General features: G+C 37.6%; 1 protein-coding gene across 5 annotated transcripts in view; it reads left to right on the forward strand.

Annotated features, from left to right (window-relative positions):
• The window catches only part of LOC113542525 (regulator of G-protein signaling 3), a 34,927-nt gene extending 29,912 nt beyond the window's left edge, over window positions 1-5,015 (forward strand). For all 5 annotated transcript variants that reach the window (XM_053228875.1, XM_026940115.3, XM_026940116.3 and 2 more), the window contains 5 exons: window positions 383-453; window positions 818-922; window positions 1,217-1,278; window positions 1,428-1,594; window positions 3,226-5,015. In XM_053228875.1, the coding sequence (XP_053084850.1) occupies window positions 383-453; window positions 818-922; window positions 1,217-1,278; window positions 1,428-1,594; window positions 3,226-3,438 (618 nt within the window). In that variant the 3' untranslated portion in view covers window positions 3,439-5,015. The remainder of the gene's footprint in view (window positions 1-382; window positions 454-817; window positions 923-1,216; window positions 1,279-1,427; window positions 1,595-3,225) is intronic.
• Window positions 5,016-14,543: the final 9,528 nt, after the last annotated feature.

Below are 14,543 nucleotides of genomic sequence, written 5' to 3' on the forward strand. Positions count from 1 at the left end.
TCTCATCAAGTCCTGCTCACTGGATGTTTTTTGTTTTTCAAGTCTATTGTGCTTGAAAATCTCAAGAGATGAGTAATTTCTGAAATACTGAAACCAGCCCATCTGGCACCAACAACCACGCCACAGTCAAAGTCAGAAATCACATTTGTTCCCCCCATTATGATGCTTGATGTGAACATTAACTGAAGCTCTTAATCTGTATCTCCTGCCACATGATTGGCTGATTGGATAAAATGGCGGGTCAGTGTATATTGCATGCCATTTTTCACTGTATATAGCAACACATTTCTGTTGCATTAGGGGTTATTCCTTCCACATCTGTTTCATCTCTCATTTTAGGGCATGTTACACAGTATTAATGCATTTTCTTTCCTACAATCAGGTCTGTGGTGAGCCAAACTGTAAGTGTCAAATGGGGAAGAGTGCCATGAAAAAGAAGAAATCAAAAAATCTGTAAGTCATTATGTTTCCTTATACTTTGCCAAATGTGCGGTCAGTGTTCTTGCAAATCACTTGTCGCTAAATAGGCATTTATACAACTTTTATTTTCTTCAAAAAAGCTGTTCTATGATTGATGCCTCAACAGTACAGTAAATGATGGCTCGAATCTTGGCAAAGCAGTGAATGATGCTTGAATCTTGGCTCTGTGATCACAACGAAACCCAGATGCTGTCCCAATATTCTTCATGATAATCTCTTCACCTTTCTGTTAATCTTTGCCTTAACACACCAAACAACTACACACATTTGAACACTCAGCTAGCTGGTGAGCCGTTCTAAATTTCAGGGTAGCACTTAGTTTCTTTCCTTCCTGCAGAGCAAAAGATATGAAGAATCGTCTGACCTTTCTCCGGAAGAAGAACAACGACAGACCCGGAAGCCATCCATCCAGCAAGCTGGAGAAAGTCCTCAAATCAGACAAGTTAGTACAAGTGTTTACTTCCTCTGTTACCAGAAATGACACCAAGATGAGATGAGGCATGAGATCAGGAGTTTATCAATTCCAAGTAATGTAGCTGAATGAAAAGAAGAATGTGAATGTGAGTTCATGAAACATATTAAATGATCATAGATACTGTATAAAGTTATCAAGGATCAAGTGTTTATATCATCAGTGGTATTGGGTGTGGATTAAATGGATTGAATGCAGGATGTCTGTCAAGGAATGCATTATAAGGGGTATTTAAGCACCTTCTCTGCTCTGTTGCTCTACTAGGCCTTCTCCAGAAGAAGCTCTTAAATGGGGAGAATCTTTTGACCAGTTGCTCTCTCACAAATGTAAGTACATCTTATTTTCTGTAGTACAGTATATGTATTGTATTATAGCACAGTAAATTAATTAATCATTTTATTAATTTATTGAAATTTTCTTTTGTTTCCTTTTTTGCCGTTAAGGTCTGTGTGGTAACTGTTATTTGCTTTGACAGATGGACTTGCTGTGTTCCGCTCCTTCCTGCAGTCGGAGTTCAGTGAGGAGAATCTGGATTTCTGGCTTGCTTGTGAGGACTACAGGAGAATCAAATCTCTATCCAAAATGGCTTCAAGAGCAAAAAAAATATTTGAACAGTACATCTCCATCCAGTCATCTAAAGAGGTAGGTTATTAAATAAATAGAGATTGTAAGACTTGAATAGTCAATAACAATGTGCCAGTGAAAATTTGTGTAGGCAAATATAGTTCATTTAGCTCAGGACATACACTCACCATCCACGTTATTAGGAACACCTGCACATTCATGCAGTCAGATCAGCCAGTCATGTGGCAGCAGCGCAACGCATAAAATCATGCAGGTCAAGAGCTTCAGATAATGTTCATATTGAACATCAGAATGAAGACAAAGTGTGATCAACTTTGATCATGGCATGGCTACTGGTACCAGATGGGCTGGTTTGAGTATTTCAGAAACTGCTGATCTCCTGGGATTTTGACAGGCAGCAGTCTCTAGAGTTTACATAGAATGTTGCAAAAAAAAAAAAAAAAAAACATCCTGTGAGTAGAGGGTCGCCAGATTGAAACACCTTGTTGATTAAAGAGATCAGAGGAGAATGACCAGACTGGTCTGAGCTGACAGGAAGTCTGTAGTAACTCAAATAATCACTCTATACAACTGTGGAGGAGAAAAGGATCTCATAACACATAACACATCAAACCTCGAGGTACATGGGCTATAACAGCAGAAGACCACATCAGGTTCCACTCCTGTTAGCCAAGAACAAGAATCTGAGGCTATCATGAGCACAGACTCACAGAAACTAAACAGTTGAAGACTGGAAAAAGACCAGGTGATTTTTTTATTTATTTATTTTTTTTTCAACTATCCAGTTTGGGTGAGCTTCAGATTCTTGTTGTTGGCTGCCAGGAGTGGAACCTGATGTGTTCTTCTGTTCTGGTCATTTTCCTGTGACTTCTCTAATGAACATGGCGTTTCCACCCACAGAACTGTCGTTCACTCGGTGTTTTTTGTTTTTCGCACCTTTCTTTGTAAACTCTAGAGACTGGTGTGTGAAAATCCGAGGAATTTGGATCCAGTTTATGAAATACTCAAATCAGCTCAAACCAGCCCATCAGCCAATATCCATGCCACAATCAAAATCAGTGATCACACTTTTTCTTGATTCTCATGTTTGTGAGCATTAGCCGAAGCTCTTGACCTTTTGTCTGCATGATATTTTGCATTGCACTGCTACCACATGAACTGCTTCAATGTGCAGTTGTTCCTAATAAAGTGGATGGTGAGTGTAGTTTAAAATTTAAAACTATAAAACCTTATAATCTATGTAGTATAATAAATTGCTAAATATATTTTTCATGTCCAAGAAATAAAAAAAATGGCCAAGTGACAGTTCTACACCTTGATTCCTATTAATAAAGATCATAATCTATGAATACGCATGAATGTGCAATTTGGAACACCATCCCTAATAACAAGCCAGTTAGTTAACTGCTAGAAAAAGAATCCAAGTTTCCTCTCACCTCCACCATTAACTGCTATATCAGATGTGATATATGCAAAGCTGTCACAAACTGAGTTCATACATATCACACACCTAACGTGCTGGAAGTCTGTGTTTATGGTAAAATGTGATTTTGCTATGTTAATAAATGCGGCTCAAACACCAGCCCTTACAGTCAGAGCCATTTAAAAAATCATCTTCCTGTGTTCTGGGGTACTTTAAATTAGACCAGATCAAACCACATGATTTTTTCTTTTTTCTTTTCTCCCAGGTTAATCTGGACTCTTACACCAGGGAGCAGACGAAGGAGAACATGGAGAGCGTTGGTGCTGACTGCTTTGACCTGGCCCAGAGCCGGATCTTTGGACTCATGGAGAAAGACCCATACCCTCGCTTCCTCCGATCCGACCTCTACCTGGATTTAACCCACCAAAAGAGAGCGCCACTACAGAGCTTTCTTAAAGCTGCTGATTCTGACTGCTGAGTCTTAACATCTGTCAGTAGCGTGAAGGAGATATGCAGCTTTCCATATCAAATGGATGTCAAAGAGTAAACAGTGTTTGTTGGCCAGACTCTCCAGACTGTGTATAGCACTGTGTGTGTGTTTTGTGCTAATATAGACCCAGTATGTGCCAGTGAGGTGTATTTTGATTCAATGCTGCCCCCTGTTGGATGATGCTGGTAAAATGATGACACATGGACTGAAATGTTGATCTCTGTGGCTGTATTAGCAGCATCCAGAGGGTGAAAAGCTTGTTTGGTAAGGAAGCAAAGAAGAAGCTTGGTACTGTTTTGTTGCAGTCTGCTTTCACCAGTTATACAAAATGAACTAGGCACAGATGGGTGACAAATAAAGGGGAAAAACCAGTGGTTCAGTCATGCTGTGGGAGGTATTTTGCGGTCATGATTCGGGTCCACTTGCCATTGTGGAAAATACTAATCGATACAAATTTATTCAGACAGATCACCTTTATCTGTGATGAAATATTTCTATCCTGATGGGAGTGGGAGAGGAAAGAATGGCACTCATCCCTCCAGTACAGTCCCAGAGACTTGTGGAATTTATGTCAAGGTGCATTTGAGCTGTTCTGGTGCCTTGTGCTGGGCTGACACCTTTCTAAGACACTTTATGGTGTTTATATTTCCTTTTAATTTGTCACCTGCCTGTACATCAGAGAGTTTAAACAGAAGCACTGAATGACCTCTTATGGGATACCAGTGATTAAAATGGCTGGACTTTGCATGTATGAGTTTTCAGTACATAAAATGAGCTTTGACAGCATAGATTAAACCTGAGCTTAAGAGTCTGTAGGAATTATAACATCAGAGTGATTTTGTTAAATTTCTTACTAATGAAGTTGTAAAAGGACGCAAAGGCAGATAAAGTTGCTCCAGGCTTAACTGTGTGATAATATTTCATACCACTTGATTTGTGTATTCCAGCGGATACCAGCAGATTTGAAATACCACATACTGACCTTTTTCCATTTGATAATTAGAAAAGCTGTTTAAGAGTTTTGACCTTATTTCCAACGAGGTTAAAATGAAAATCCAACCAGCCATCCTACGTGGCTTTTTATGCAAGAAAAAATGAAAAAAAAGTGTCACATGTTCATGGTATGTTTATTAATTTTATCAGCAGAACGAATCAGTAAACATCAAATCGGGTCCAGTGCAAATGCAGCATTTCAGACCAGTATCTGTCCGATTCCGATACACGACACATTTTCAGCACTGTAGACTTCATTCCTTGTCTACCTGTCTTCATTTAAAAGTGCAATACGTGAGCTCTCCCCACCAGCTGACCTCACAATGGATAGAACTAAATGGGCATCTTGATTCTTTTAATGAGAAATTTTATGTCTACAGCGGATACAGGTGATTATAAGGAGACAAGCATTATGAAGATTTAGGGGAGCGTCATGGTAAAAAAAAAAAACATGGTTTTTGTTGATGAAAATGTTTCTGTTTCCTGTTTGTAGGGAGGCTCTGTTATTATTATTATTTAAGTATACATCTGAGATGTTAAACAATAATAAAACCTCAATGTATTGTTTTTTTATTTTCTAGTTGCTATGGGGTAACTGAGCATACAGCATATATTTAGTGCATAAAAGTCAGAAGTCATAAATTCCATGTTCATTTAGGGGACCACGCTTCAGTGTTTTAGGCTTCTGGGAGATCTGAGTTATATTAAATTGCTTTTTTAAAACCCTAACTTGTTGCTATAAATATGCTCTTTACTGTATTTATTTGTGCGCTCACCATCCACTTACTGCTGCCTGTGAGTGCTCTATATTGAGATTAATAAAGCTACATAACATAGTAGTTCCGTTATACTGTAAAAGTAATTTGCATTAGGATCTATTCTGCATCAGGAACATTTCATCAGTATTGTTTTCATTTTAATAAGACTTTTTTTTACTGTCTAATAATTAATGCACTTCATTTTTCAAACCATTATTTGGCAGTAGATGGCTAAATGTTAGTCACATAAGTAAATAAATAATAATCTTTATGGCATTTGGCGTACATTCTTATACAGAGCAAATTACAGAAGTGAAAGGACATTACATTTTACATTTATACAACTGAGCAGTTTAGGGTTAAGGGCCTTGCTCAAGGGCCCAGCAGGGGCAGCTCGGCGGTGCTGGGATTTGAAATCACGACCTTCCAATGAGTAATCCACTGCATTCCAAAATTTTGTCTTTTGGTTATACTGTATTGAATATGTCAAAATTGAATGGATGTTAAGGTGATATTTGGTGACAGTGCATTATTATTATGTACAGTAGCCCGACGTTGGCCCTCTGAGGTACTAAATGAGGCTCTGTGTGATTTACTGGCTGAATGCCCTCTTTATCCCTAGGAAATATTCAGTGTTTAAAGAAACCCTGAAACTGTACGTCTTGGTGTTTAGTTTAGGATAAAGCTCCATGTGCAGGTGTGAGAGTTATTTGGTTGGAAGGATTTCTTAAGAAGAGCTTTGAAACTGTTACTTCCCTGTAAGCCTGAGGGCTAATATACTACAAAAACAAATTATAGGAAATTAGACACGGGTAAGAAAACAAGACAGTATTTGGATGATTCAAGCCTTAAAGCCTAAAAACATGTTTTTGAATCAGTGTGAAAGCTTGTGATTTTCCTGTCTGTATGCTGTAGTTATAAATATAGTTATTTGATATAGTAGTTGACCAGCTGGCATGCAGATAAACCCTATAACATAATATTAAGAAAACATTTCTCACTGACTCTTTTAGTAACCTCTTTATCCTGGTCAGAGTCGAAGTGGATCTGAAGCCTGTCCTGGGAACACTGGGAGTGTGAATACACACATGCACACTCTCATTTATCCTAGGGGCAATTTAGTCAATCCACCACCTGGTATGTAAATGGAGAACTTGGAGGAAACCCATACAGACAGAAAACCGAAAAGAAACTCTGCACAGACACTAACCTGAGCTCAGCAGCAAACCTGGGATCCTAGAGCTGTGAGGCAGCAATGCTACCCACTGTGTCACCATGCCATCCAGAAAGCTTTTCTGCATGCTTATATTTGTCATTGTTGAACCATTTACTAAAGGCGTACAGTATTTGCTGTTTGTGTGGATAGGAACCTGGATAGGAATAAATTAATTTTTAAATCATTTACAGGAGCGTGCAGCCAAAAATGTGATATTCTTGAAAATCTGGTTAGTTGAAAAAAAAAAAAAAAAAAGTTTGTACCCTAGAAGAGCTCCTGAGTTTGTGTAAATTTATGTATAAAGCCACTCACTATTATGAACCTCAATAGACAGGCTCCAAAATTGTATAATAGCTATAAGTTGCTGCAATTTTATATAAGGATTATCCTGTCAAGTTTAAACAGCTTATTTATTTTAATTACACAAATTTTATGAAAATAATGTGAAACTCAGCCGTTTCATATTAATGACTTAAAAGAAAGCAATCCAAAATCAATCCACAAATGAGGGTAAATAGAACATCACATTCAATGAAAATGAGCGAAAAAGCTGCTGTAGCTGTGACACTGGAAAATTCTGTGCTCTCTGCTCTTATGAGGCACATTTTCACAGTTTATTCATCACTCAGTTTTTTTTTTTTTTTTGCCTTTTATGGAGTTTTGTAGGCATGACTTATGCAAATCAGCCGTACCATCAATGCACTTGGTAATTTGAGGGTGATTAGCATTTAACAACATAAGCATGGGAGCATGAAGAAAATCTGCGTTATGGAAACTTTTGTAAATTTGGTGAGAATTTTTAATTCAGTTTGGCCAACTAAAACATTTACACACAACTTTATTAACAGCTTCAGAAATTAAGCCCACAGCCTCACACGAACTATTCTTCCACTTAAACAGAGGACCTTCTTTTATCCTAATTGTTATGGCTAATCTCATTCTTCATTTATTGATTTGTTTTTGATTGCTTTTATAAATATGATATGACTGTGTTTCAAAATGTTAATTAAATTAGTGTGTAATTAAAATAAATAAGTGATTTAAACCTGATAGTGTAATCCATATATAAAATTGCAGTAACTCGTGGCAAATATGAATTGGAGCCCATCGAACTGAGCTTCGTAGTAGTCTGTCTCAATAATATGTACATTTTGTCACAAACTCAGGAGCTCTTGTAGCATACAAATGTTTTTTGACTTAACTTGATTATCATGAATACCACATTTCTTGAGGAAATGCTCCTGCATACGATTGACAAAAAAATCTGTTCAGAGCCAGCTTGATAAATGATGTGTAATGTGTGTGTAAGTATACCAGGACGGGTCTCATTTACAGCAAATCAAGTGAAACAAGTCAAATATTACACATATATACTGAATAGTTATAAAATTAAATGATTTTTTATCTACATTTTATAGATCTATATTGTATCTACATATTTTTAGAAACACTTTAGGGTGATCAAAAGATTCAGGTAAATTAAAGTGTACTTTAGAACCCATATAAAGTATCTTTTATTAAGAATTGAATTAATGAATAGAAGAAAGACATTAGCATAACTACTTTTTGCACTTATTTATTTGTAATAACAGTTACAGTACTGTAAAAAAACAATTGGCAACATTATAAAATGTATTTATTCCTATAGATGGCGCTAAAATCCAGGCTTTCTCCTTTGGCACATCTGTCCTGGCCATACAGTCTATATTTAGGCAAATCATCTGAGGGATGGCAGGGCAGTAGTGTGCCTGTATGTGTGCGCACACTTGCATGTGTGTGTCTGTGCGAATGTGAGAGAAAGACAGTTCAATAGAACGGGTATTTGAGGGCAAACATGCAAATCGCACTCCATTAAACGGACACACACTCAGTGAACTTCTTTCTTCTTCTGAACTAGAAACATTCACTGATTCTCCAGCAGTACAGTAGAGAACTAATATATGTACAGTGCAAACAGTATTTTACATTCAAACCAATAGGTCAGATTTACCAAAACAAATTTCCTTTTGATAAATAATGCTTCTGATCTGATCCAGCATGCCTACTGATGCAGCAGCAGATTGTTCACAAATGTAATGAACCAATCAAAGAACCTGTTGCATATGCATCAATTAAGTCCTCTGTTTTGTTAATACAAAAATCTTTCCATGATGCACCAAAGGGCAGTCACATGATGAGTAGATGAAAAACAAATGTAGAGATATATTCAGATGCAGAAAGGCAGTCATTCCATATGATGGCTGATAGGATCAGACGTTGACAGCGACTGCACTTTCTATTGCTGCTCTCTTTTCCCTTATCTTTTTCTTTTTTTAACCATAAAGGATGACCTCATCGCTAAATATGGCTCCCGGCTCCTTCCTTGCCTCATCATCAGCAGATTGGAGAATGGGCACTGAGCCAGTTTTCCCTATCTCTTAAAGGAACAGTCCTCCCTCACACCCTGTCTCACACTATCGCTGTCTGTCTGCTGTCTCTCTGGGGCTTTACCTCATGCACATACTTTCATGTCAGAAAGTCAGACTTTGTTCTTACTCTCTCATTTGCACACTCTGTCTCACATGCACAATCCAGGCCAATGTATGGTTATTGATTATGTCTGTGTACTATATAAGCTTTGTTCTGAGACAATCAGAAGAAAAAAGTACATGTGGCGGCAGCTTGATTCCACAAGAAACAAAACCAAGTCCAGTGACGCGTAGTTCCAAAACCCTACAGAGCAACACTCTGCCTTTCCAGACTGTATCATGTAATCAAGCATGGCTCTCCATGTCAGAGAGTTTATGGAGTGTAATATGAAGAGCATGACCACCGTAGCACTCTTTCTTGACTTCTCTGATGAGTCCATCAATCCCGTGCTTAACAGGAGTTTAATCAATAGGCCACACTGAGGTGAACTGGCAAGTAAATCTGCAGTATGATGAGTAAAATAAAGTCAGTTACAGAGGCCAAACTGTGGCTGAGGCACTGCCATTTTTAATTCTTGTTTTATTCCTATTAACATGGTAAATTCTATAAAAGGCAATGTTAGTCATGGCGACTCAGATGAATTTCTGGTCATTCATGAAGTAAAAAAATCCACCAGGGCCTCGTTATAATGATGTGGCCTCCTTTACTTTTTTGTCCGGCATTGTCATGCTATTCTTTCTGGTGCCCAACTTCTTTCGAAGGCTCAGATGGTTCAAATTAGGGCTTTCCCTTTTCCCACTGTAAATAACCCATTCTGCAGTCCTTCTGCCAACGCTTGAAATCCTCCAAAGTTTTTATTTTGCATCATTCACCTCAAAGTATGCTTAACTCAGCCTCCTTCAAACAGTGCCACAGGCTGATTAAAAAAATCTGGACAATTACCGACAGCTTAACCTCTTTTTTGGGACATGCCTGTGTCGGGGTCGAAGGGCGTCCAAGGAAAATAGATGTTAATAGTCTAACCCACAGTGTAGGTTTGAAAATTATTAACAGCAACTAGGTAGCCTCTTTTTTTTTAGAAAAAAAAAAGCAAGGCATGTAAAAAAGCAACCATTCCGTCCAGCCGAGCCTGTTGGCAGTAATTCTGAAGTACGGTCGTTTTAAACCTGTCACGCTGTGCAGAGTGGTTGTTGGTTGTTGTGGCTGTGAGGAGCAGTAGGCCAAACCAAGCTCTGAAGAGGTATGATGAAGTAATGGGTTACAAGCACACTGCTGTCCACTACCTGCAGGTTTATGGAGTATTTCCTGGGCTTGTTTGTGCAATGAGCGTGGCGTTCCAGAAGTAATAACAAATAACCACAACAAGTAACACAAGGAGAGAAACAGAAATGGAGTAAATTTTAAACAATTTTGAGGCTGGTTATTTTCATAGTTGCTTAGTGGCAGTGGATTTGGCTTGCAGTCATCCATATATATATATACTTTAATTTATATTTATATATAACACTTTAATTTCCAGTACCATAACTACCTAGTATTTAACAGTTAAAACAAGTAAAATAGGTAAAATATAGTAATTAAAGGCAATGTCTGTTACATGTTTGGTACCTTGCTTGCTGGGTATTAGACATAACTTTTTTAACAACTACTAGGTTTATACAGCCGTACCTGGTGTTAATTAAGGAATGGGACACAACAAAAAGCAGGGAGCTCTTACCAATCTGAAGTGGATTATTTTCCCATAACAGCATAGTCCAAGCATTTTATTCCTCTTATACCATAGCAATTTGCCAATGATTACACTTTTTACGTTATTAATGGATGACACGTTTATAGTTACATTTAATATTATGGAACATCTGCGAGATAAGTTAGTTCCTGTTATCACTTACATTACAACAGATATGAACAGTCATTCCCTTGCAAGTCTTACTGTTTTTCTCTGTCTTAAAGTTAATAAGACAAAAAAGCACTGTCCTCAGTACTGAAGACTTTCCTGTTGAAGAAAATTTACTGACAGTTACAAAAAGTTGACATATGAGATTCCTTCCATAAATGCTAAATAAAAAAACAGAAAACATCACCATATTAGCAAGTATAGGTTTTTCTTTGCTAAATAACATTTTTTTATGTTTATTATTAGGTTTTTAAAATTATTATTGGAGCATCTGCCATACAAATCCCTTCGAATGAGTTGTTACTTTAGAAATGATAATGTATTAAAACAAGCACATTACATAATTTTTTTAATTACATCTGGAACTATTGTATGAGCTGTGCTTTCATAAAAAATACATTCAGACCAATCAGATTTGAGAATTAAATGTTGCAATAATTAGTCATATCTTAATCATGCACCAACATTTCTGAAGAAAATCTCACATTTTTAGGACATCCTGATGAACCTTACCAAATATACTAAATATAACTTGCTCTCCTGCTGTTTCTTGTCACCTTGGCCTGAAAAAGGAATTTGCTCTTAAGGTAAGTGGTAATATTTCTCCAGATGTGGGACTGTTAATTAAATTGCAGCACAGGTGTGAAAAGAGCACAGCTAGCAGATTTGGAAGAGAAAAAAACCAATCACACAAAGCCGTGGAAGGGTCATCTCAGGATATGGCCCATTAATATATGTGCCTCTGCTGTGTGACTGTTTGGCTAAGATCATAATGAAATAGTCTTGTGCAAAAGTAAAAGACACTATCACAATACCAGGAGGCCATCCAACCAATATGGGAATCATTTGATTTTTGGCTTTGTTGATTATTGTTTTTTTTTCCATTTTTATTTTCCCCACAAATAAGATGGATAAACAAAGCACTGGACAGGGCTTTACGCAGAGAATTTTCAGAATGTCCTCAGACACTAATAGCCATAGCCAGTGTAAGTTTGATAAGTTTGATGTTTTTTTGCTGATCTTATCAGAGTGAAGCAGACATGATTGGAAAAAATACTGAAATAAGCACAGCCACGAGTGACCCAAATCTTCCTTTGACTTCAAAAAGTGGGAAGATGGTGCTCTTTCAAAACAAACCAACTTCTCTTACAAAAGGCTCTACAAAATGCTCACCTGATGCAGTCCATCAGGTTTGCATTGACAAGCAAAACAACAGATTGCTGGTTTCCACAACATGCCCCCCTACCACCACTTTCCCAGCTACCTTCCAAACAAAATTCCTGGCTAATTCTATACAGCTGTGTATTGCTCGTCTCATATCGGCGGTGCGTGAGATCTCAGAGCTGTGCACTGCACTGGCTCTGACCCCATGCCCTAGAAATTACATGATTCCTTTATTTGTGTTGACTACTTCTATAACTTCTTCAGCTATACGGCTATATTTCCAGTGTTGTGTGATGTTGTAGCACAGATAAAAATGACAGTCAAAGAGGACTCAAGAGGCTTTGGGAAAAGTTACGCTGTCAGAGCGCTTAGAGAAATAGACTCAGGCCTGGCAGAACTGGGAAAACAGTGCTATCCAGGGTAAATATTATAACTGAGAGGATTTAAAAGCTGCTCATAGGATACCAAAACAGGTTATTACAGGAAGAAGTTATTACAGAATTCTTATTTTGTTTTTTTTCACAATTAATAATTAAACATGCACAACAAATTGATTGACCATGTATGTTACTTACTAGAATGTCTATGAAACCTCTCTCTCTCTCTCTCTCTATATATATATATATATACATACACACATGCACACAGGCATGGTGCCAAAAACAAGGTTCCCCATGTTAGAGACTGTGTTACTCTTACATTGTTATATTAATACTGTGTCTTGACTTGTGGAAGATTGTAGCAGGGAAACACACTGTGCTACTGAATGTATCCTGTTCCTCAGGGTTCAGGACTACCATAAATCTTGCACTTCCTAATCGAAACTATGGGATTTTTCCACCTTGATTTATGATGCTTGGTGATTTACGTGGAGGCACAGAAACATAACTCCTCCAATCACATTTGTGAGCCAATATGTACTGCATCCTTTCCCTGAAAAAAACAAAACAAAACAAAACACCAACTGGCACTTGCAGCAAACACTTTGACTTTAAAGAACCTTCTATATATCCCTCTTTTGTTATTTTGCAGATTGTCACCGGAAATTCATCTTCTGGAATGGAAAGCGGTTAGCAGATAGAAAATGCAATATTCAGGAGTTTTTAGATTTAAGATTCTGCTTCTCTCTTGAGTATTTCCATTTGCTGCCAATTTCAGTGGTTGAGCAATTCATAATTGGCTGGCATAGCATCATCTGTATGCATTAAAATTTTTACTTTCTTTTTTTATTGGAACAGAAAATGATTTTGTAGTGTAAAAGGACCTAAATCAGAGCTTTTCTGATAAGTTTTACAGCATTTTACTGGGAGGAAAAAAGTCGTAAAATATAATGACTGAAACCTTTACGCTTGTCTCATTAACAAATGAAAGTGTGGTCTTGTACTCTTCCACTCATTTTTCACGATTCTGTATTTGTGATTTTAAAGCCATGTACCATGACAGTAATGAACACAAGTATGCTTAATGGATGTAAATGATTATCATGTAAAGAATTCCATATAATTGGAGCAGCCCAGACTAGGAAATTAAAAGCAAAAGCCAGGTTAACAGCCTCAGATGGATGAAGTACCATCAGTTACTTCGGTTTTTTTTGTACTGCATTACCTCAAAAACATCCTTCATAGTAATCTCAATAATGATAATAATATCTTGCTACATGTCAATGAAAGATGTAATTTGAATTTCATGAGAACATGGTTTAATGCTTTCCTGTGTTGGCCTGCTTCTGTTGGGTCTCTTGGACAAAGTGTGTGTGAAGGTTTTTGAGCCGAGTGAAGAGTGATGAGGTGGTTGTAGTGTAGGAAAATACGAGCTGAAAGTTCATGTTTTTGCTTTAAACTTAATGCTGAAATTATATGGGGAGAATGAACTGCTTAGGCATCCATGTTGGGATAATGGCCCTGCGTCTTGATTATAAGCCAGGAGCGTTTCAGAGGGTAACACAATCCCCAGGAATTTTCTGTGCCAACCTGCTACGCACTGCAGCTCTTTCTCAGCAGCAGTGAATTTTGTGGGTGTCAGCACAGACTCATAAAAATCTCACATATAGTGTCTCAGTACATTTTGTACCACAAACATCAGATATTACCCATCTATAGAAAACAGGGGGCCTCAGCAGTGCTTGGAATTTCTTTCCTTTATGGATACTTTTCATTTTCATAGGCCTGACCGGTCACAGTCATTACACACTGAGCTTTTTCATTACTAAATATGCGTTTTTATTACGTGGGTTCAAAAAACTTCCACAGGATAATATTTAGTCAATGTTCCTGATATCCTCAATCCACATTGCTGCTGATCATAGGATCAAACCCCAGATCCTGTTCTGATCAAATTTGTTTCTGTGTCAAATGGCATTGAATGGAAGAAGGAGTCTGTTATGTTCCTGCAGAAGGCTAAGGTCTAGGGTGAATGCAAGACTGGCATTCACAGACAAAAAGTACAACAGGATACCCACAAAACCAGGACAACAGGTTAACTAGTTTCACCTAGGAGAAAGAACTTGAACAGTGCAAAGGGAATGAACATAAACTAGGACTACACTAGGCTGTATTTAAAGTAGCTATCCCAATGAAATGTAACTAACTACACCTAGGCTAAGGTAAAAAAAAAATGCAAGGGGTGGCACCTGCCCTCTAACCTAATGTGCCTAGAC

The sequence above is a fragment of the Pangasianodon hypophthalmus genome, chromosome 24 (genome assembly GCF_027358585.1).
Source record: "Pangasianodon hypophthalmus isolate fPanHyp1 chromosome 24, fPanHyp1.pri, whole genome shotgun sequence".
In the NCBI taxonomy this organism is placed as follows: Eukaryota; Metazoa; Chordata; class Actinopteri; order Siluriformes; family Pangasiidae; genus Pangasianodon; species Pangasianodon hypophthalmus.